The sequence below is a fragment of the Bos taurus genome, chromosome 14 (assembly GCF_002263795.3).
Source record: "Bos taurus isolate L1 Dominette 01449 registration number 42190680 breed Hereford chromosome 14, ARS-UCD2.0, whole genome shotgun sequence".
NCBI classification, from domain to species: Eukaryota; Metazoa; Chordata; class Mammalia; order Artiodactyla; family Bovidae; genus Bos; species Bos taurus.
Window position 1 is genome coordinate 31,976,987 of NC_037341.1, and position 24,185 is coordinate 32,001,171.

The following is a 24,185-nucleotide window of genomic DNA, read 5'->3' on the forward strand; positions in this document are numbered from 1 at the left end:
GGTTTGGGAACCTCCAATGAGTTCCATCTCCAGTGCTGACTGTGCGTGTGAGTGTGTGTGTGTGTGTGTGAGCGCGTGTGTGTGTTTAGTTAGCTGGCACGCAACACACTTCCCCAGGGTTGTGCTTCCTTTTTCCTGAGATTTGGCGAAGGGTAAAGGGTCGGAGTCACAAGGATACAAAGCATTTGATTAATGTCCAAGTCACCGCCAGGGCTGCCTGAGCCGCCTTCCCTCCAGCCCGGGCCGTGTGAGGCCAGAGCCGTGCGGGGCGCGGCGCGCATGTCCCCGGGTCCCCCGGGAGCGGCCTCTGTCTAGCTCCCCCGGCCTCCCGCGCCCGGCGCCCCCTCCTTCTCCCCGCGCCCCCCGCCTCTCCGCGGCACGTAAAGTCGCCAGTCCCACAGCGGACCCGGTGGAGGCGGCCACTTTCTCCGGCGGGCGCGCGGGACCGGGGGCAGCGGCGGGCGCGCGGCCGGGCGCCCACCATGAGCGACGAGGGGTCGCGGGGACGGGCGCGCCGAGAGCGCCCGGGACCTGGAGAAGCAGCTCCGGCTGCGCGTGTGCGTGCTCAGCGAGCTGCAGAAGACCGAGCGCGACTACGTGGGCACGCTGGAGTTCCTGGTGTCGGTGAGCGGCGCGCGCGCGGGCGGCATTGTCTGTAGGCACCTGGGTACCCGTCCGGGCGTCGCGGGCGCCCCAGTGTGCGCGTCCACGCTGGGGCCCCCGGCGGGGCCATGCTGCATGCCTCCAGACGCGCCAGGGCCAAAAGTTAGCTCGCGTGGGAGAAGGTTATTGTTCGGGGAATCTCTGCTGATCCATTTCTCCTCTCTCATCTCTACCCCTTCCCTGGTCTGCTCGAGTGCGTTGTGATTTTTTTTTTCCCCCTTCTCTTCCTCTCTGGGGTGATTTTGGGTTTTGTTTGAAGAGTCTTGGCTAGGTGATTCAAGTCCAGCTGCTGCGTTCATGTACATTTCGTTTTTGTTTGTTTTTAATCCTTGATTCTTATGGAACTTGAGTTCATTTTTCAGGTTACACGGCAGTGAAGTCTCTTTAGTTATAATAATCCATGGTGGTGGGAGGGCGGGGCGGGAGGGCGCACAGAGAGCAGCGGGGTTGTGATCTCCAGCAGCTGTGGGATATTAAAGCCACAGGAACTGCTCACCGCCATCCTAGTCCTCCTATCTCCTCCCTCCATCCCCCAACCCAGGGTTTAAATCCCCACCCCCGTGGGTTCAGCTCTTGGGTCCCATGTTCGCACTGAGCCCAGAGAAGCGGTGTAATAAATCTCCCATCCAGCGACTTCAGGATTTCTTGAAACTGGCAGGAACTTTGTTTCGGAGTTTTAGCTTGACTCATTGGAAGTGTGCTCTGAAAATGTTTCATTCATTTTAAAGCCAGGAGGGGCAAAACTCAGTGAAAGAAACTTTTTAGACATCACCCAGAAGCTGAATATTTTTCTGTTCGCTGCTGCAGAGACAGAATTTGAGGGTTGGCTCCTCTCCACCGAGACGCGCAGGAGAGCATCATTCAGACACAGAGGACCTTTAGCCTTTGCGAAAATCTCCCTCAAATCTTCTAACCTCCTTTTTCCACCACCCTATTCCATTCCTCTTTGGTCTGCAAAGGCCAAACTTCCTGCGCAGTGTTCTGAGAGAGGTACACTATCTGCTGATAATCGTTGATAGTGCAAATTCAGTTCTTGGGGTGAGACGCACTGACTGGCTTCTGGTTCACTTCTCAAATTAAAATCGATATACTTGAGCCCCCAGGGGCCGCATTCTTTGGAAAAGTGTGGGTATTTGCAAATATACTGGTAATTGGTGGTAAGTAGGATTGTTGTACACTTCCATGCATCAATGTCAAAAAAGAATGTTTTTAAAGCAAATTTGATTTTTCATAGCTTCAGATTTGACTTTCATGAAACTTTGTTGGCAAACAAGTTCTTTGACTTTCGAAGAATCTGAGTAACTTTTCAAGTTGCATTAGGAACTTCTTTCTGGAGGTATAGGGGAATAGTATTGAGCAAAAGACTTCTAGTTTACAAAAATAGCTAACCTAACCTACCTTAAAAACCAATGTGTTGATTTTTATTTAAAATATCAGTTTTTCCTCTAATCTTAACATCTGATTACTTAAAATGATAATATAATTCTATGTAGAGAGGTAAGAAATTATGGGAGGTATAAAAGAGATTGCATTTTACTGTTAGTAGATCATTTTATGATTCATTCTTCTTATCTCATTTATAAATTATGAGCTCTTCCATTTTTCCTTTTCTTTATTTGCTATTTTCATGTACATGTTCACACACACACCAACACTAATTGGCCCAAAAGTCTGCCTAAACAAAAGTTTACTCTGACTTCCTTTTGGTTTTATAAACATTGAAAGTTTAAGATCTACCTATAATAGATCATTAGATTTTCTTTTGGGGATATTATTTGTAGCAGCATTTACTTGTCATTTGTTTTATATGGTTACTTTCAGTTGATTAGCCAATCTAGTTTTAATTTTATCCTAATTGATACACACCAAGAGCTTTAAAAATATTCAAACCCTTTGGCCTGGTAATTCCTGTTCTAGGAATCCATCCTTAGGGAATGGTCAGAAATACAGACAAACAAAAGAAGTTTTTTTTTTTTTTTCTTTAAATAGATGTAGTATTAAATAAGTGCAGTGGTAAATTTGTTGCAAAAATTTGATAATGAATTCCCAATTCAAATTTAAATATTTGTTAGATTAGTCATTGTATTTTATTTCTCTCAATACTTCAGCCCATCAGCACGGGTGAGGGTAATTCTGATCTTTATTACAGAGACGAAAAATGTATTTTTAGTTTTCCTGAGAACATATTTTTACTTACACAGCCTTAAAGGAGCAAGCAAATTGTGTTATTTCTCTGGATCAAGTGATCATATGGCCTGAAGGGAAACTTTTTTTTAATAAGATGGTTTCTCTTCTTATTTCCCACCTTTGGCCTTTTAAGGAGAGAGCACCTCCCCCCTCCCCCACCTTCTCCCCATTACTTCTTCCCACACCCATATAGTCCGTGAACATTGCCTTTTTCATCCTCCGGTTTTATCAGTCTGTATGATCTATATGCACCTTCTCTCCAGTAGCCACCCAGGCACACACTTCTTGACTGAACAAGGCTCTGACCTTGAAGCTTGCTGCTGTCATTTGAATGGCGCACTCTTCCCATGGGTTGCTTCAGGCCTCTTCTTCTGCTCCTCCCTAACCCTTAGCAACCTGCTGGCTTCCTGCTAGGCTTTCAAGACTCTTCATCTCCTTCAGTAAAACTTTTATGACTCCATCCCTCCATCTTTCCCGGGCTAGAGTGCTCTCAGTTCAGTATCCGCTCTTCTCTGTAGTCAGTTGTTCCTTGGAGCCAGAGCAAGCTTGGGCAGATATCTGACTAGATTTGTCTCATTCTTCTAGAATGCAAGCTTCTTGGGGACAGGGCCACATTTTACTCACTTCTGTTTCCCTAGACTTTCGTGCAATACTTGTGACATCATAAGTACTCAATAAACGCTTACTGCACGAATGAACAGATGAATTCACGAATTTATCTTCTAAACCTCCTGCCCCATTTTTAAGGACAGTTCCTCAGTTCAGTTCAGTTCAGTCGCTCAGTCGTGTCCGACTCTTTGCGACGCCATGAATTGCAGCACGCCAGGCCTCCCTGTCCATCACCAATTCCCAGAGTTCACTGACTCACGTCTATCGAGTTGGTGATGCCATCCAGCCATCTCATCCTCTGTCATCCCCTTCTCCTCCTGCCCCCAATCCCTCCCAGCATCAGAGTCTTTTCCAGTGAGTCAACTCTTTGCATGAGGTGGCCAAAGTATTGGAGTTTCAGCTTTCGCATCATTCCTTCCAAAGAACACCCAGGACTGATCTCCTTTAGAATGGACTGGTTGGATCTCCTTGCAGTCCAAGGGACTCTCAAGAGTCTTCTCCAACACCACAATTCAAAAGCATCAATTCTTTGGCACTCAGCCTTCTTCACAGTCCAGCTCTCATATCCATACATGACTACTGGAAAAACCATAGCCTTGACTAGATGGACCTTTGTTGGCAAAGTAATGTCTCTGCTTTTGAATATGCTATCTAGGTTGGTCATAACTTTCCTTCCAAGGAGTAAGTGTCTTTTAATTTCATGGCTGCAATCAACATCTGCAGTGATTTTGGAGCCCCCAAAAGTAAAGTCTGATGCTGTTTCCATTGTGTCCCCATCTATTTCCCTTGAAGTGATGGGACCAGATGCCATGATCTTCGTTTTCTGAATGTTGAGCTTTAAGCCAACTTTTTCACTCTCCTCTTTCACTTTCATCAAGAGGCTTTTTAGATCCTCTTTACTTTCTGCCATAAGGGTGGTGTCATCTGCATATCTGAGGTTATTGATATTTTTCCCGGCAATCTTGATTCCAGCTTGTGCTTCTTCCAGCCCAGTGTTTCTCATGATGTACTCTGCATATAAGTTAAATAAGCAGGGTGACAATATACAGCCTTGATGTACTCCTTTTCGTATTTGGAACCAGTCTGTTCCATGTCCAGTTCTAACTGTTGCTTCCTGACCTGCATACAGGTTTCTCAAGAGGCAGGTCAGGTGGTCTGGTATTCCCATCTCTTTCAGAATTTTCCACAGTTTATTGTGATCCACACAGTCAAAGGCTTTGGCATAGTCAAAGCAGAAATAGATGTTTTTCTGGAACTCTCTTGCTTTTTCTATGATCCAGCGGATGTTGGCAATTTTATCTCTTGTTCCTCTGCCTTTTCTAAACCCAGCTTGAACATCTCCTCAATCATCCTTAAATTCCTAATTTTTTTTCCATTTGGTCTGTATAGATAGTGGAAGTTAAGTTTCACTCAGGCACATATGTGTTATGTAAGAAGAAGCTTTAAGAAAAAATGTAGCTTCTGCATTTAAAAGTGCAACTATTTAAATCAGGTATCAAGGTATTAAGGACATTGTAGCATTGTTATTTAAATCCATTGTAGTCTAAATTTTCATTTGGGTCCTTGGATAGATTATATTATTGGAATTGATTATTTTTAGGTCTTAGGTAAAATGGTAGAGAGTGACAATTTGTTTGAACTTCTGTTCTTGTTTTGCTTGGGAAATGAAATTCTAGGCTTCATTAGGAATACTCTAAAACATTTCTTTTCTAAAAGAAAATGCTTTTATAGACCTAATATCCAGTGTTTGATATCCAGAGTCTGGACAATAGTAGGTTATAACTGGTTTCCTGGAGAAAGGACAGACCAGGGTCGATTTCAAGGGTGTGTCTTATACGGTCGCACAGGGCTGCCAAGTCTGAAGGACCTCAAGCTTAGTTTGATGCTGTGCCATCAATGATTGAAATTCTTACTAATTTTATCTAGGAAGTTGTGCTTTGCATGTGAAGTCCAGTGGGACGATGGGATGTGAACAGAACAGATACACGAAAGAAAAAATACAGCTTCAGACTTCAATAAAACTTTTTAAACAAAGTTTTCTTTATTTATTTATGGGTGTTCATTGCTGCTTGGGCTTTCCTCTAGTTTCAGAGAGTGGAAGCTACTCTCCAGTTGTGGTGTGAGGGCTTCTCACTGCGGTGGCCTCTCTTGTTGCAGAGCATGGGCTCTAGGGCATGGAGGCTTCAGTAGTTGCGACTTCTGGGCTCTTGAGCACAGGCTCCGTAGTTGTGGCCCAGGGGCTTAGTTGCTCCAGGGCATGTGGGATCTCCCCAGGCCAGGCATGAACCCCAGTCTCCTTCATTAGTAGGTGGATTCTTTACCACTGAGCCACCAGGGAAACCCTTCAGTACCCTTAATAGCACTTTTTTTTCTTTCCTTTTGAATGAAAGGCCTCACGTTTGAATTTTGCACTGGGCCTGGAAAATTGTGTCGACACGTTTCACTGTGGCAGGTGGCGTTGAGGCAGGGTGATCATATAGTTTTCATTTAAACTGGGACACTTCCAAGGATGCAGGGGCCTGCTAGTAATAATTATGCAGGGAAGCAGGTGTACACTGGGATTGTACCTGGCTAATCAGAAAGCACAGTTATTCCCCATTGTTGGAACATTAAGACACAGACTTTGAGTTCAGCTGTATATCTTTTCATAAACAAAAGATTCTGAAATTTGTTACCTGTCTAGGCTTTGCCCTCAGATACCCCAGAATCTGAGTCCTATCTCTCATTGCTATATAGAGCCACAGATTTTGGTCAAGGTGAGTGTCTGATCTGTGTGTCTGTTATATTCTCCTCTGCCCTTTTTCTGTGTCTCTGAGTCTCTGCTTCCTCTTTCTCTGTGTTTCCCTTTGGTCAGTTTGGTCCTTCCCATGGTAATCTTGACTTTAAGACAGTGACAGGTTGCAGTCTATGTAACAACAGTCAGAGTTAGTATGGTGCTTTACAGTTTATACTGAGCAACTGTGTATTTCTTATCTGATTTGGCTTATTATATGTGAATCTCTTGTGCTCAGTTGTGTCCTACTCTTTGAAACCCCATAGACTGTAGCCTGCCAGGCTCCTCTGTCCATGGAATTTTCCAGGCAAGAATACAGGAGTGGGTTGTCATTTCCTACTCCAGGGGATCTTTCCAAACCAGGATCGAATCTGCATCTTTTGCATCTCCTGCATTGGCAGGCAGATTCTTTACCACTGCACCACCTGGAAAGCCCTTAGCTCTTTGACATGGTGCTCCTGAGAGCTCCAGGCTTCTGGGGTTTGGCTTCAGGAGCCCTTGAAGAGGATCCAGAGAGTTGAATTGTGTGGCTCCAGGCTCTCTACCCTGGGACCTCCTCATGTAGCCCCACTGTCCTCTGATTTGTGCTTTTGCTAAAGCAATTAGAAAAACACCTCATCTGGGTGGTAAACTCTGAGAGAGTAGAGATGGCACCTTTACTTCCTCAGTATGCTTTACTTGAGCTCATCATGGTGCTTTGTAAACAGCAAGTACTCAAGAAAACAAATAGACAGATGAAGCAAAAGCAAACAAAATGGTTTGAATTGGGTTTCAGTCATGATGCAGCATTTTGAGGTAAAGATAAATTGATTCAATACATGTTTTGCATGGACCTGTGTGCCCCTCAGCATTATACATTGCAGGCTGAACCCTCAGTATTCAAATAATCACAGTGCCATCTGGGAGCTTAAGTGATAGAGTAATAAGCCAAGTGGCAGGTAGGCACAAGGGACTCCCTCAGTCTGGGGTCAGGGGAAGGGTGGGTAAGAGGTGATAATAGAGCTGGCTCCTGAAGGATGAGGAGGAACGTGCCAGACTTGGAAGAAATTTATCCCTCCTGAAATAGTAAAACACATTGAGGGTGACCATGGTATGGCAGGCAGCAGGTGGTGCTGGCATGGCTTGGCATGCTCCAGTGCTAAAAGATTCTTAATTAATGGGGATAAACAGTCCTGTGTGCTTTTTGAGTATTGGGAAGAGATGAGATATGTTCAGACCAGTTTGAGAAGGGTTCCATTCTTAAGAATTATGACTTCAGTTAAAGACAGTGAGAAGTCATTGTGTGGGACTTGCCCCCTTATTAATAATAAGTCCAGGGCCTCCAAGGTTGGCACTGGGAAGGGGTCGCTTGTGGGAAGAAGTTTCCAGGCCAAGATTCCCTGAATCTATGTCTTTGAATTTGGCCTTGGGACCCCTTCCTCTTGTTCTTTATTTCTGCCACCTCCCTGGCTCTCTGGCTCCCCTCGTGGCTCAGATGGTAAAGAATCTGCCTGCAATCCAGGAGACCTGGGGTCGACCCCTGGGTAGGGAGGATCTCCAAGAGAAGGAAATGGCAACCAACTCTAGTATTTTTGCCTGGAGAATCCCATGGACAGAGGAGCCTGGCAGGCTATCGTCCATGGGGTCGTAAAGAGTCTGACATGACTGAGCGACTAACACACTGTTTCTTTGTCTGTTCACACAAGAATGCAGAGAAGGTGTTTCCTTGCTCCTCTTAATCTGGGACAGTTTATAAACTTCCAAAAGTTGTTACTGTTTACTGAGGGAGTGCACAGACCAGTAATCCCGGAAACGACACAAAACATAAATATAGTCTAGCTTGTGTAACACAGATTTCTGCTCCTACCAAAGTGATCTTGCTCTCCAGGTCTGCAGACCCTGCCCTATTTTCATCCTAAACCTTAAGACAGCTCCTGTTGATCATCCTGACTGGACCCTACTCCCAGGCTGGCTTGACTGAGTTCTTTTTTGCGAGTCGTTAGACTGAAGGTGTATTCTCGAGAATGACATCAGGAAATAGCTTTTAAGCTGTCCTGACTATTTACGGTAATTACAGTAGGAAACATACCATGAATTAAATGGGGCTTTTGCATAGTTCTGATATTTGGAGTGTTAATCATGTGACCAGAACTGACTTGCTGTCTAGGGGGATGTGGAGAGGAATGTGTCTTTAGTCTTAAGGCTTCATCTGCATGACTGTGCTGTATTATAATTTGATAACGTTGATATGAGTAGGCTTAATTGAGATTAGTTTTGTTTCTTAGCAAGAGAATTCTATCAACAGAGTTGAGGAACGAAGATTGAAATCTGGTTACCTGTTAGGAGTTTCAAACATTTCACTGGTCCAGGTAAGAACTGAGGAATGTCTGATCTAAGGTAGAAACAATGATGAAGATAAAAAAAACTAAACCCAAACAAAACTCTTAAAAAAAAAAAGTCAACCCACAAAACATCAAAACACCCAACAACCATGAGACATTTCTTGGGTAGAACCATTAGCATTTATGTTCACTCAGAAGTGGAAGCTTAAGTAGAATGGAGAATATTAGAATGGTTTCTAGTTTGAAGACAGGATGGGGAGGGTCATTAACTCGAAATGAAGTGCAAGAGGCAGAATGGCGTGGGGAGGAGGAGAAAAGTGAATTTGGTTTTCAACTTGCTGAGTTCAAAGTCTGCTATGATTTTTGAAGATTAGAATGTGGAAGACATGGAGAAAGTAACTACTCATGTATGTTGGAGCCATCAGGGTAGATGTGATGACAAAGGGGAAGCAATTCAAGGAAGAAAACATCCTAACCAAGAATAGGATGTAGAGTGCACTGGTGTCTTGGACTGAGTTGTCAAGGGTTGAAACAAAGAACTGGGGTCAAGTGATCTCTTGAAAGCCAAGGAAAGATCTAGCTCCCAGAAGAAAAGTTCCTTTCAACTCTCAGAGCTTTTCAGAAGTAGGTTGTGTGAAGACTGAAGAGACAACTGGATTTGGCAGTTAAAACGGCACTGAAGTTTTGGCTTCAGGAACATGCATGAGCAGAAGCCTAAGAAGGAGCTGGAAGACGTGATCTGAGTGGAAGCCGAGGAGATGAAGATGGATGGAAAAGCTATTCAAGAGGCTGGTAGTAAATGCAAAGAGAGAAACAGGTTATAAACATTAAGGTATGTCTAGGGATGTTTGAGGGAGATGAGTATAGCTGAGGAGATGGAGATGATAGATAAAAAAAGGGAACTGAAGCAGCTTCAGCAGAGCATCATGGAAGTCAAATGCATCACTTGGTAAATCAAGAGCCACCAAGGAGCTGGGAGGCAAGGAAGGCACTTGGCAAAATTTTCCGAGCCATCCTGCCATGGAACATACCCACAGCAAAACGTCATGATAGAGTCTAAACTTTTTTAAAACTCTTGCATGTTTTAAAATTCCGGAACTGCTGGGACACACCCTTTGCATCTCTCTGTGACCACTTGCCAGCAGCTCTGCCTCCTGCATGGGGACAGTGGGGTGAAGTGCATGGTGCAGACCATGGGTTTAGAGGCCCAGTAACCTTGGTTAAAGTCTTGGTACTGAAATGTACAAACAGTGTGATGTTGGCAACTTACATAGCCTCTTTATGCCTCCTTGCATATCTGGAAAACATAGTCAATACTGTCTCACAGGGCTGGCCTAAAATTTAAATCAACTTCTGTAGGTGAAGTGTGACTTTTTAAAATGCAACATACAAAGTTAGAAGTCAGAAGAGGGAAGTAGCTTGCATTAATTTATTATTATATCTATTATGATTAGGTTCAAATCTTGAAAATAATGACATAGTCATTTTTAAAAATCATGATATAAACGATGTACAGTTTATGCATTACATTTAATGCACATTGCAGTCATTGCTCACACTTTTAAATAAGAAACGCTGGTTTACCTGACAACATTTTTGTCAGATTACATTTTTCCCCAGTACTTGTCTTTTGAGTGTTTTTTTTTTTAACTCTGCATTTGTGCATGCTAAGTCTCTTCAGTCATGTCCAACTCTTTGCGACCCCATGGACTATAGCCTGCCAGGCTTCTCTGTCCCTGGGATTCTCCAGGCAAGAATACTGGAGTGGGTTGCCATTTCCTACTCCAGGGGATCTTCCCCACCCAGGGATTGAACCCAAGTCTCCTAAGTCGTCTGCATTGGTAGGTGGATTCTTTACCACTAGTGCCACCTGGGAAGCCCTTTTTACTCTATACCTGGCATTATATTTTAAAATATAATTTAATACCAAATTAAATTGTTATGCTTGAGTGTTAGGTATAATTGATTTGACCTAAAGATAATTGTTTTTGTTTTTTATTAGGTATTTAAAGTCTTATAATATTTATTTTTCATAATAGATGCATTTTTATTATTCTCAACTTAGTAAATGTTTCTTTTCTTGAAAGTGTGGTTGGGTCACTTTACCAGTAGTTTTGAGTATAATCATTCAAATCTTGACACATCTAATAAAAACTTTGTTTTCTAATTTTTCCCCATTCTCATGAACTATTGCATTTGATCCATGAGTTCATTGATTGCAATTTTTAATACAATTGATACCTTAAGTTGAGGTTCTGATACTTAAATACTTTTAGTTACTGTGAATGATTTCAGACTTTGAATCTTTGAATAATTTTTTTTTAAATTCTAGCTTTGCCATATTGCTAAGTATAGTGTACAAAAAAAGACCTGTTTCATTGGAGAATATCTAAGCCAAGGACATTATGTTCTAAATACATATTTTCCATGAAAAGACAGGCCCTTCATTTGAAAAGGTTAAATGGTATAATACTTAAGAAATGACCCCAGCTGGTTAAATTTAGAATACTGATATGAAACTATTTTCTGGGTTTATAGCAAAAATCTAGCAGTGTAGAATATGAATGGGTAAGCATTTTAATTCACTTCAAAGCTTCATTTCTCTGAGAAAGTCAAATAAGGGTTGATATCTCTGTTTGACTTTGCTTTGCCACTTTTGTGATTTTAATGATCTATTTAAGTTGTCTTCTTGCCAGGAAGAGAAGCTTTATAGACGGTGACACATTTTCAGCGGTTGTGCAAGAAGCGCTGTTTGCCTTTGATGCCTTGTAATGTCTCAACTTGGCCTTGGTTTCTTGCTCCCTTGGATTATAGTTTTTTCTTATTTGAGACTATTGCCCCAAAGAAAGAAACAGGATTCCAAAAATGGCATCTCCTATTCCAAAGTTTTATTCCTGTCAGTAGTACTAGAGGATGAGCTGTGAAAAGACATTATTTTACCTAAATGTAATAACTCACTATTTTCCCAGAGGTGAAATTAGGAGAGTTAAGGGGAATTCCATTTTTTACAGTGTATATCCATGCCACATTTGACTTTATATAATTGTAATATATATAGAAATATATTTTATTTATAGATTTTACATCTCCACATTTTCTGGAATATTCTAGATATACTTTTTTCTCAATTTTTCGTGTCTCTGTTAATAATGAGATCCCTGGCAGAGACTTCCCCTTCTCCCTGGCTGGTATGAGGTTGTGATAGTAGATGATGGGACAGCCATTTTTGACCATGAACTAGAAGTCATATGTTGAGGATGACAGAGGAACAAATAAAGATGAGTCCATTTCTTTATTAAAGAAGTCTAACCTGTAGCCTTGGAGAAGGCAATGGCAAGCCACTCCAGTACTCTTGCCTAGAAAATCCCATGGATGGAGGAGCCTGGTGGGCTACAGTCCATGGGGTCGCCACCAGTCGGTCGAGACTGAGTGACTTCACTTTTCACTTTCACGCAATGGAGAAGGAAATGGCAACCCACTCCAGTGTTCTTGCCTGGAGAATCCCAGGGACGGCAGAGCCTGGTGGGCTGCTGTCTATGGGGTTGCAGAGTCGGACATGACTGCAGCGACTTAGCAGCAGCAGCAACAACCCGAAGCCTATCAAAAATGGGCCTGTTAGATAAATTAGTATTTAACTCTGTCCTAAAGTCATTTTTTTTTTTTGAGATTTCACATTTTGCTTCGAAATTCATATTAATTTATGCAAATTATTAACAAATTGGCAAACTTTAATCTATTTTTTTGCCTTTGTCTTGTCAAGTGGAGTAATCTTAATGTTTAAAGTTCACTTTTAGCTTTTCTTTAATGACTCTTCTGTAGCTCACCAATGATTTCCCTAGACTATGCTAAAACCACACTTTTTTTTTTTTGAAAAGAACGGTCCTTTTTTTTAAACCTGTACTTATAATTATTTTTCCAGAAGACCAGAATTTTTGTGTTTATTATGTATATTTACAAGGATATTTGTTCAGCTGCTTTCTCTGAGGCCAAACAACAGTAGTTTAAACAACACAGAAGGATTGTTTGTGACTATGAAAGCGGTATGTAATCAACATGCCTTTTTTGTATCCTCTCTTGGCGCGCTGTGGTTATTTAATTTTTCAGTACTATTGCCCAACAGTGTCCCGGGAAATGAGCAGCGTCATCGGGTCATTAAGAGACCTCGTGTCCTATCTTACTGCTCCAGCATCCCCTAGGACCATCTACATCAGTCTGTAGGACGGAGAACCAGTATTTAATATAGTTTCTCCAGTGGTTCCAGTGAGCAGAGGATGTTGGAGAACCAACACACGAGGGTTTTGTTTTTGTCCATATGGTTGAAGTTGGCCTACTAGGATCCCTTGCAAGTTCTAGCCTCAGAGGGACTGAGGGTGGGCAAGTTCCACACCTCACTTTTGCTCCCATCCTCTTGGCCAGAACTTCATGACAAGGCTGAATCAGCTGCAAGGGAGACTGGGAAATGTATCTAGTTGGGCGGCCATGCATACTGATGAGATGTGGGGAGTTTTATACAGTAAGTCCTCGACATATGAAACTTGAAAGTTACAGACTTTCAAAGATGTGAACACGTGTGCCAGCCTGTCCATGCCAACTGTGGTACTGTACTACTGTGCTTTTCAAGGTACTGTACTGTCAGATGAAAAAGATTTTCTTTATTTTTTGTGTTTGTTTTTTATGTACATATTATTTGTGTGAAAAAGTATTGTAAACCTATTACAGTACAGTACTATGTAGCTGAGAGTATATAGCTGAGAGGTCCCTAGGCTAACTTTGTTGGACAAACCAACAAATTGGACTTAACAAACACACTCTTGGAACAGAACTGGTTCCTATGTAGGGGAATTACTGCACTAAAATTAAGAGGTAGAGAATTAATATTGAGAGGCAGAGTAATATCTGACACCTTTTGGGACCCAGTGATATTAATAATTTAGGCTTGTCCCTCAGAAATCATTTATATTAATTCTTGGATTCCTTTACTGTAAGAACTTATTATACTAAAATACCACTTGAATCATTTCCCTAAAATGATACATTCTTGTCCACATAGAAGTCCATTTCATGTTTCATTTATCTATCCCTTCACAAGTGTTTGTAAGTGTTCCACTAGGTCCTCCCCCCAACACCCCTGTAGTTGGCTTCGACTGCAGGAAGAGTTGGGAGATTTGGATATTTCGTGTAAGTTAAAATTTTTTCTGGTTCCCCTTCCCCCCAAAGAAAGTCCCAGAATACTCTGGAAATCATCATATATTATGTGTTTGTTTTGTGTCAGGCACTGTATATTCCTGTATAACTTGCAACTCACAGCTCCTTTCAAGGATTGTATCCTTACAGCTGTAAAGAATCTGCCTACCAATGCAAGAGACACAAGAGACAAGGGTTCGATCCCTGATTCAGGAAGATCCCCTGGAGGAGGCCATGGCAACCCAATCCAGTTTTCTTGCCTGGGAAATTCCATGGACAGAGGATCCTGGCAGTTCACAGTCCATGGGGTTATAAAAAGTTGGACACAGCTGAACACATGGCACCTGTTAACTCACGCCTGAGGCCACCCTGATGAGTAGGGATTCTGAGTAGATCTGATCCACTGTGTTGGTGATTCTCTGGCCTGGGGATTTCTAGATGGTGGGAACAGTATGATATATCAGGGCTGGGAAAACCAAGGCAGATGTTGGGAGCTGGACACACAACTTGTTGACTCCGGAAGTACACAGCGGCTAAAAGAGAGGACGGAATAGTATCAAGAGCAGGCCAGCAACAGAAGCTCACAGTCAATCCAGGATGGGTCAGAGCCAGGCAAGCACTCAGGAGCCAGAGATTATCCAGAAGTTAGGAGTTTCCCTTACAGAAATGAGGAAATGCAAGTGAACCTTTAAAAAATAGACACCTCTAGTTCTCCCATTGGTAATGTTTATCATCACTAAGACTAGTTTCAGGTTAATTTAATTCCTTCTGGGTCAGTTTGGATCTCTTTGTGCTTGTTTACTTAGCACTTCATAGCAGATTTAAAGCTGTTATATATAATGTTATGTATGCTGCTGCTGCTGCTGCTAAGTCGCTTCAGTCGTGTCTGACTCTGTGCGACCCCAGAGATGGCAGCCCACCAGGCTCCCCCGTCCCTGGGATTCTCCAGGCAAGAACACTGGAGTGGGTTGCCAATTCCTTCTCCAATGCATGAAAGTGAAAAGTGAAAGTGAAGTCACTCAGTCGTGTCTGACTCTTCGCGACCCCATGGATTGCAGCCTACCAGGCTCCTCCGTCCATGGGATTTTCTAGGCAAGAGTACTGGAGTTGGGTGCCATTGCCTCCTCCAATGTTATATATAGCTCATATTTATTCTATATATGATTAAATCATGAAATGTTTGAGGCAAGTGTTAATTTTACACACATCCCTTCTAGTCTCAAAAATGTATATATACTGCTTTGCATTCAATGGATATTGTATAGATCACGTTGGTAGAACACATTATTGTGATTTAAATACAAATGAAGTGAATCCATAATTAAAATGATCATCATTCCTGGATTGTTTTATTTGCCAAGTCTACTTCAGATGAGGAGGGTAACTGGCCTTCAGGTAGTCAAAGCATGAAGTTTGATAAATGAAATTATTTAGTTATGGGCATTTTCTACCAAGGACAGTCCAGTTCAGTTCAGTCGCTCAGTCGTGTCCAACTCTTTGCGACCCCATGAATCGCAGCACTCAAGGCCTCCCTGTCCATCACCAACTCCTGGAGTTTACCCAAACTCATGTCCATTGAGTTGGTGATGCCATCCAGCCATCTCATCCTCTGTCGTCCCCTTCTCCTCCTGCCCCCAATCCCTCCCAGCATCAGAGTCTTTTCCAATGAGTCAACTCTTCCCATGAGGTGGCCAAAGTATTGGAGTTTCAGCTTTAGCATCAGTCCTTCCAAGGAACACCCAGGACTGGTCTCCTTCAGAATGGACTGGTTGGATCTCCTTGCAGGCCAAGGGACTCTCAAGAGTCTTCTCCAACACCAAAGTTCAAAAGCATCAGTTCTTAGGCACTCAGCTTTCTTCACAGTCCAACTCTCACATCCATACGTGACCACTGGAGGAACCATAGGCCTTGACTAGATGGACCTTTGTTGGCAAAGTAATGTCTCTGCTTTTGAATATGCTATCTAGGTTGGTCATAACTTTCCTTCTAAGGAGTAAGTGTCTTTTAATTTCATGGCTGCAATCACCACCTGCAGTGATTTTGAAGCCCCCAAAAGTAAAGTCTGACACCGTTTCCAAGTGATGGGACCAGATGCCATGATCTTCGTTTTCTGAATGCTGAGCTTTAAGCCAACTTTTTCACTCTCCTCTTTTACTTTAATCAAGAGGCTTTTTAGTTCCTCTTAACTTTCTGCCATAAGGGTGGTGTCATCTGCATATCTGAGATTACTGATATTTCTCCTGGCAATCTTGATTCCAGCTTGTTCTTCTTCCAGCCCAGCATTTCTCATGATGTGCTTTGCACGTAAGTTAAATAAGCAGGGTGACAATATACAGCCTTGACGTACTCCTTTTCCTATTTGGAACCAGTCTGTTGTTCCATGTCCAGTTCTAATTGTTGCTTCCTGACCTGCATATAGGTTTCTCAAGAGGCAGTTAGTACAATCATATAACTGAATAATCTTCGAGTCCAAAAGGGAATCATGCTATGGATGAATGAGTATAGTTTTCAGCTGAAGTATGAGAAGTTGACATTTCTCCTGTATATTTTTCAGTGAGATAATAATCCTCATGTATAAATTGTGCCTTCTCTGTATGGTGAAATTTTTTGAGAATAGCAAATGTTTTCTGAGATTTCTTTTTTTTTTCAGTTTTACTTAGTGTTGACCTAGTTACAAGGAATATGATCAGTTGGACTGTCAGAAATTTGAGAGTTTAGTTGATACTTGAATGAATTGTTCATTTTAAACATACACATTTTTATAGTTGAGGATTTAGGTAAGATTCAACTTTCATGGCATTAGGAAAATATAAGCAAATGTTATAAGAGATCTAGATAGTCAGCCAGAATATTTGAATCAATTTTTGAAAAGAAAAAGTCCGCTAACTAGATTTAAAGAAAAAATATAGCTTTACTATTACTGTATTATATATCCTCTCTAAACATTATTTTCTAGCCTGCCAGAATTCAAAGTTCCAACTCAGTGATATTATAGATTTTTTTCTTTACTATTTTATATCTGTTAAGTGAAATTCACAGTAATTTTTAGAAAAAGGCAGAGCTAAAATAATCTATTAAAAAATGACACACACAAAAACCAATATAAAACAGTATGGAAGTTTCTCAGAAACCTGAAAATGGAACTACTACATGATCCAGAAATTCCACTCCTGGTATGTATCTGAAAAAAAATAAAAACACACTAATTTGAAAAAGTACATACACTCCAGTGTTCATAGCAGCGTTACTTATAATTGCCAACACACAGACACACACACACACACACACACACAATGGACTGTTACTCAGTCATAAAAAATAATTAAATTTTACTGTTTGCAGCAACATGGATGGACTTGGAGGGCGTTATGCTAAGTGAAGTAAGTCAGAGAAAGACGGTATTATATCGTTATATGTGGAATCTAAAAATACCACAAACTAGTGAAAGTAACAAAAAAGAAGCATACTCACAGATAGAACAAATTTTTGGTTACCAGTGGGGAGAGGGAAGGGAGCAGGGGCAGTATAGGGATAGGGGATTAAGAGGTACCAACTATTTGGTAAATATAAGCTACAAGGATATATTGTATAACATAGGAGAACATAGCTAATATTTTATAATATGAAATATAACCTTTAAAAATTGTGAATCACTCTATTGTACACCTGTGACTTACATAATGTCATAACATTATTTTTACTTCAGTAAAAATAATGACATTCAGAATGTTCTAAAAAAGAATGGGATTGGTGATTTTTTATTCGTTTCTAAAACCAATTTGTTTAATCTCTATAATGTTTATACTACATTAATTATCAATGTAGTATAGTTATATGTCAGGCCAATTTAAATAATACCTCTAATATGATAAGTCTTATGATTTATCCTCTCCAATAATTGTAATATGAGAAAGAGGGATATATGTATACAGATAGCTAATTCGCTTTACTATACAGAAGAAACTAATACAACATTGTAAAGCAATTATACTCCAGTAAAAATTTAAAAAAATAGTCTAGATGTTTTGAGTGTTAATATTCTAGGGCCTGTTTATTGCACACCTACTGTGTGCGAGGCACTGTTCTGGGCTCAGGGGATATATCACTGACAAGAATGAAAAATTTCTGGTTTCACGAGACACTCTACACAGGAGCTACAAGAGAAATGAGTAAAGTGTGTATTAGCTGCTCCAAATGGCAAGGAGAGTGAAAGAAGCAGATGGGGAATCAAAATCTGTGTGTGTTTTGATATTTTATAGAAGATGAAAATGCAGGAATCCACTCCTTTCTGTCCTATTTCTTTCTGTAATTCCCTAAAAATACTTCAAAATAACTTTTATTTTTTTACTGTTAACTCTGATAGACAATATCCAAGAGCAGAGTGTTAATCAGATCCCTAGTTTAACTCCTCAGTATAATTATAATTTAGTGGTGAAATTCAACCCAGTTATACATTTGCCAACAAAAGTCTGTCTAGTCAAGGCTATGGTTTTTCCAGTAGCCATGTATGTATTTGAAAGTTGGACTATAAAGAAAGCTGAGCGCCAAAGAATTGATGCTTTTGAACTGTGGTGTTGGAGAAGACTCTTGAGAGTCCCTAGGACTGCAAGGAGATCCAACCAGTCCATCCTAAAGGAAATCAGCCCTGAATGTTCATTGGAAGGACTGATGCTGAAGCTGAAACTCCGATACTTTGGCCACCTGATGCAAAGAGCTGACTCATTTGAAAAGCCCCTGATGCTGGGAAAGATTGAAGGCGAGAGGAGAAGGGGACGACAGAGGATGAGATGGTTGGATGGCATCGCTGACTCAATGGACATGAGTTTGAGTAAACTCTGGGAGTTGGTGATGGACAGGGAGGCCTGGCGTGCTGCAGTCCATGGGGTTGCAGAGTCGGACATGACTAAGGGACTGAACTGAACTGAACTGATACATTGCTAATAAAGTTAACAGATTCCTGAAAGAGTGGTGACTCAGACATAAGGCTTTAAGTAGTCAGTTCTTTAGCTGTCATTGTTCAATAATCTAACTTTAACAAGCATTTGTTTTTTGGAGTTGCAAACCCAAATCTGCTCCCTTCATGCCACCAAGAGCTGGTTTTGTGGAGTATTGCTAGTAGGATTTCAGGTCCTGGCAGCGTGGCATCTGGTGAGAACTTCAGCCAATGCTGGGCTTCTCAGCCAGTTCAGTGGTAAAGAATCCTTCCGCCAATGCAGGAGAGACAGGAGACTCCATTCGACCCCTGGATCCAGAAGATGCCCTGGAGAAGGAAATGGCGACCCACTCCAGTATTCTTGCCTGGAAAATTCCATGGATCCAGGAGCCTGGTGGGCTACAGTCCATGAGTTGCAAAGGGCCGGACGTGACTGAGTGACTGCGCATACACAGGTAGCTAAGGTTAGAATTCAGTGTCAGTGGGAACCCAGTGGTGTGTGCCGGGCTCCACTGGCCAAGAAGCTTTGGCCAGAAAGGAAAGTGTCCTTTAGCCCTGGGTGGACTGAGTCATGGGCAAGGGGTTGGAGGATGGAGATCTTGAACCCCCAGCAGGATCTAAAGTTAGTTTTCCAACCCTTTACCGTTGATAACCTCAGATGAGTTACAAGGGAAGGTCGCAGATCCTTTCTATCCATTTTACAGATTTAAGGTCGGTCTTTTCCTGTGAGGGAGGAGGAAGGTAAGGAGTGCACCTTACAAGTCTCGCCCCTCCTTGTTCCAATGGTGTCGTCTCCCCGCCCCTTCTTGTTCCCATGGCGACGTCTCCCTGACGGCTTTAAGAAGTGGCTCCCTGGAGGAGTGTGGACAGCTGGATGCAGCCCTGTACTGGCCTGTGAAGTGTCATTGGGACCCACTGCCAGAGGCTGGGGGAGGGGAAGGTCACTTCAGGACTGTGGAAATTATTCCCTTTCTCCGCAGCGTCCTGGAGCCTCGTTTTTTATCTTGTTGTCAAGAGAGACCGGAGCTCAGAACCTGGCCCTGAAGTTTTCTTCAGCGTTCTTTCTAGAAATGATATTTTTGAAGCCGCCTTCATTCGTCAGTTCACTGAATTTCGTAGCTTGAAGGAAGGGAAATAGATTTATTACTATTGTCATTACCAACTTCAGAATAGAAATTGGTGGAATAATTATACTGGAGTCTAAAGCAGTATGACTGAAGGGAAGGGATTTGAGCTGGCTGGGTTTTCTTGATAACGTTGTGTGCTTGCCTCTTCCGTTTCTCTTTGGAGCCCATTCTATGGCTAATACATCATAAAAGTTGAAAAGGAAGTGCAAATACAATGACCACTGAAAGTTGAAGCCTTTTCCATTCACTTCTTTGTGCTATTTGTGACTTGTCTGCCTGATTGTTTCAAAGTTAGGAGAAACCTGGGGTTCTTATCTCTTCTTTATCAGTGGCACTGGTTTGGAGAGTGTGGTGTGGTGCGGACAGAACTGGGACTCGGCCAGCCTTAGCGGTAACAGATATTGAGGCAAAGTAACCACAAGAATGAGTACAGAGTGTATTTTTGCTGTTGTTCTGTTGCCAAGTCATGCCCTACTCTTCGTGACCCCATGGACTACAGCATGCCAGGCTTCCATGTTCCTCATCATCTCCCGGAATTTGCCCAAGTTCATGTCCAATGAATCAGTGATGCCATCCAGCTATCTCATCCTCTGTTGCCCTCTTCTTCTGCCTTCAATCTTTCCCAGCATCACAGTCTTTTCCAATAAGTACAGAGTATATGAAGTGGGCTTTAAAGCAAGCTGATTTGTCTAATGATATAATGATGCAAGATACAGTGCCTAGGAGGAACACAACATATAGAACATCCCCTTAGCTTTGTAACAAAATATTCAGTAGCTCTGATGGGGGAGCTATGAGCTTTTCAGTCCTTTTGCTCAGTGCCTCAGCCCTGGTTCAGGCCAGGAGTCCCAGAGTCCCAGGAGGAGGCATTGAGCTCTGATGGTGCTCATTCATCAAGAGCATGGCAAATGCTGTGGGGTGATCACTGGGAAGTGAGGCTGGATTTAGAATATGGTCTAAGATAACATCTGGACAAGCCAGAGGGTCATGAAAGGAACTGGGGTCAAGGGTTAACACAGCTGAGATCTCTGGAGTCTGTGACACAGAGCCAAGAAAGCAGCCTCAGGGAGGGGGGATCTCAGCTGCCTCTAATGCTTAAGACGTGTAGTTCCTGCTGCTTGGCCGCTTCTCACGCTGTCTGGTCATCGCCTGCCCATTGCCTTTTCAGGATCCTCTGGCACAGACAGACTAATTTACAGGGTAGCTTCCAGCATGGACTTTAGACTTAAAATGACATCTGAGGAGTATATTACCCTATAATAATAAAGATTAGGACCAATATTTGCCCCTGTTTGATTCCTGGGTCGGGAAGATCTGCTGGAGAAGGGATAGGCTACTCACTCCACTACTCTTGGGCTTCCCTTGTGGCTCAGCTGGTAAAGAATCCACCTGTAATGCAGAAGACCTGGGTTTGATCCCTGGGTTGTGGAAGATCTAGACCTGCATCAGGAAGATCCCCTGGAGAAGGGAAATGCTACCCATTCCAGTATTCTGGCCTGGAGAAGTCCAGGATTATATAGTCCATGGGGTTGCAAAAAGCTGGACAAGACTGAGCGACTTTCACTTTTTGTAACCCGAGAAGTAGATTGTAACTAGTTTTATTAAACTTATTTCCTTGTTGTTGAGTCAGTAAGTTGTGTCTGGCTCTTTTGCGACCCCCATGTATCATAGTCCGATAGGCTCCTCTGCCCATCGGATTGTCCAGGCAAGAATACTGGAGTGGGTTGCCATTTCCTTTTCCAGGGGATGTTCCCCACCCAGGGATTGAACCTGTGTCTCCTGCATTGACAGGCGGATTCTTTTCTACTGAGCTACCAGGGAAGCCCTTCCTTAGATGATTAGAAAAATTGAGCTGATTGGTTAGTTACTTCCTTGGTCCATTTTCCACCTAGAAGGTGTTATTAGTGTTTTATGATTATTGTGTAATTTAGAAGAGTACTTACCAGCCACCAAACTCTTTCTTAATAAATCAAGTCTAATCTAGAGACTCTGCCATTAGGAAAAACTTGAAAACGTTCCTGACCACTTGTTTGAAGGTCAGTCTTTATTTCAGTCACCAAAGAGTTCACTTTGCTGCCACTGTGTAAACATTAGAAGGTTCTTCTTTTAAAAGTTCACTTATGGTCCCAGGTGGACACAAGTAGAATGGGTCACTTCAGATAAAAAGAACAGAGTTAGAGAATCATTTACCCCTCATCTAAGCCTGACGCCATCTTGTTGTTGTTCAGTCACTAGTCATATCTGACTTTTTGTGACCTCATGGACCGTAGCCAGGCTTTCCAGTCCTTCACTGTATCCTGGAGTTTGCTCAGACTCACATCCATTGAGTCAGTGATTCCATCCAACCATCTCATCCTCTGGTGGCCCTTTCTCCCCCGCCATCAGTCTTTCCTAGCACCAGGGTCTTTTCCAATGAGTCGGCTCTTTGCATCAGGTGTCCAAAGTATTGGAGCTTCAGCATCAGTTCTTCCAATGAATATTCAGGGTTGATTTCCTTTAGGATTGACTGGTTTGATCTCCTTGAGTTCCAAGGGACTCTTGAGAGTCTTCTCTAGCACTACAGTTCAAAAGCATCAATTTTTTGGTGCTCAGCCTTCTTTATGGTCCAACTCTTACATTCATACAAAACCATAGCTTAGACTATACGAACCTTTATCGGCAAGTAACTCCACTGTAATGTCCTATAATTCAAATTTCACTAGTTCAGTTTTTTCTAATTCCCAGCACCTTAAATTCTTCTTCTCCTTGGTTGTTTATAATTTGTTTAGAGCTTCAGGAAATATGGAAAAATAATGAAAGAAATGAGTTATCTCCATTTCTGGAAACTGCAGAACAAAGTGGTTCTTTGTTTTTTTGCCAACTTGATGGTATATTTTTGAGTAACAGTTGTTGAGAGTGAGGTTAAGATTTGTTCTTTTGAGTCCTGGTCTCTGAATTTCTTGTAAAACAGTGTAAGGTCCAGATACAGTTTAGTCTTCAGACAACCACCCACATCAAAACCAAAAATGAATAAACAACCCCAAACCTCAAAGGAGAGCAATTCCTATTCATAGGAAGAAATACTGTGATGATCATCAGCCTTTCAATGACATGGGATTAATTATCCCAGTAAAAATAACAATACCCCTAATCTATTTTCATGCTTCGATGTCTCTGATGGAACTAATTTACAAATAAAGGCTGACATTTTACTTTGCAGTTCTCAGCCCCACCAATCCCCTACAGAGATTGGGTTGGGTGGCCAGTTTGGGAAAAGAGACCAGAAATACTTGAAGTTAAGAGTTCTCACACGAGTAGCTGCAGCTCATGTTTTCTTGAATCAAGAGGTAATTCTCGTTTGACTGAAGGGTAAGGAATGTTGACTAAATCAAAGAGAAAAGTAGTCTCCTTTTCTGAAACGGTGATGCAGTCTGTGCCATATCTAAGGCTGCTCACAGCCAGCTATTCAGAGCTTTGGGAATGAGGACAGAGCAGGAGTGTAGGGGTGCAGTGACTCCAAAAGGAAATCAACCCTGAATATTCATTGAAAAGACTGATGCGGGACCTGACTCTCCTGCGAAGAGCTGACTCACTGGAAAAGACTGAGGGCAAAAGAAGGGGGCAGCAGAGGATTAGCTGGTTAGATTACATCACTGACTCAATGGACATAAATCTTAGCAAACTGGGAGATAGTGAAGGACAGGAAAGCCTTGACATACTGCAGTCCATGAGATCACAAAGAGTCGGACACAACTCAGTGTCTGAACAACAGCAAAGAGGTGTAGGGCCCCCTTTCTCCTCCACCTGCTGTTATAGCAGGGCTTGCACTATCTAAAGCTATTTAGCAATTGCATTCATATGCTAATTTATCTAATGCAAACAGAGTCCCTCTCATCTATCACTCTAGTAACAGTTAAGACTTGTGCTTTTTGACTATATTATACTTTTGATGAAAGTTGTTGGAAATGCCTTCACATTCCATGGTTTTGCTTTTGCAGAACAGTGATTCTCCCACTGAAGGGTTGGTGCAGGGGTTTTGTGAGTGATCAAGATGGACTGGGGTGAGATGGTAGATGGCCTTGCATGCAAGAAGAAGTAGTTTAGAACTAATTTAGTAGACAATGAAGAGCTCAGAGAGACTTTTGAGCTGGGGAGTCACAGAACAGAGGCTAGATTCAGAGTCATCTGGCTGATTGGCTTTTAGCAGTGGATTGCAGGAATGGCTCCACTGGGGATTGGAAGGTGGACTGGAAGAGACCAACACAACAAATATTGGAAAAACTAAATCACTGGGGAATATGATGCCAACTTAGTTAAAATCTCAGAGCAGGGGGAGAGAGGGTAGATAGTTAGTACCCTATATGTGCCAAGCAACTCCCATATGATGGGCTTTTATATCCATTATAATT

The 24,185-nt window shown here is 42.2% G+C and overlaps 1 protein-coding gene across 1 annotated transcript in view; it reads left to right on the forward strand.

The window, feature by feature from the left end:
• Positions 1–422: 422 nt before the first annotated feature.
• The window catches only part of PREX2 (phosphatidylinositol-3,4,5-trisphosphate dependent Rac exchange factor 2), a 293,528-nt gene continuing 269,765 nt past the window's right edge, over positions 423–24,185 (forward strand). Inside the window, 2 exon segments of the mRNA NM_001192526.2 lie at positions 423–493; positions 495–624. Of these exon segments, the coding sequence (NP_001179455.1) occupies positions 483–493; positions 495–624 (141 nt within the window). The 5' untranslated portion in view covers positions 423–482.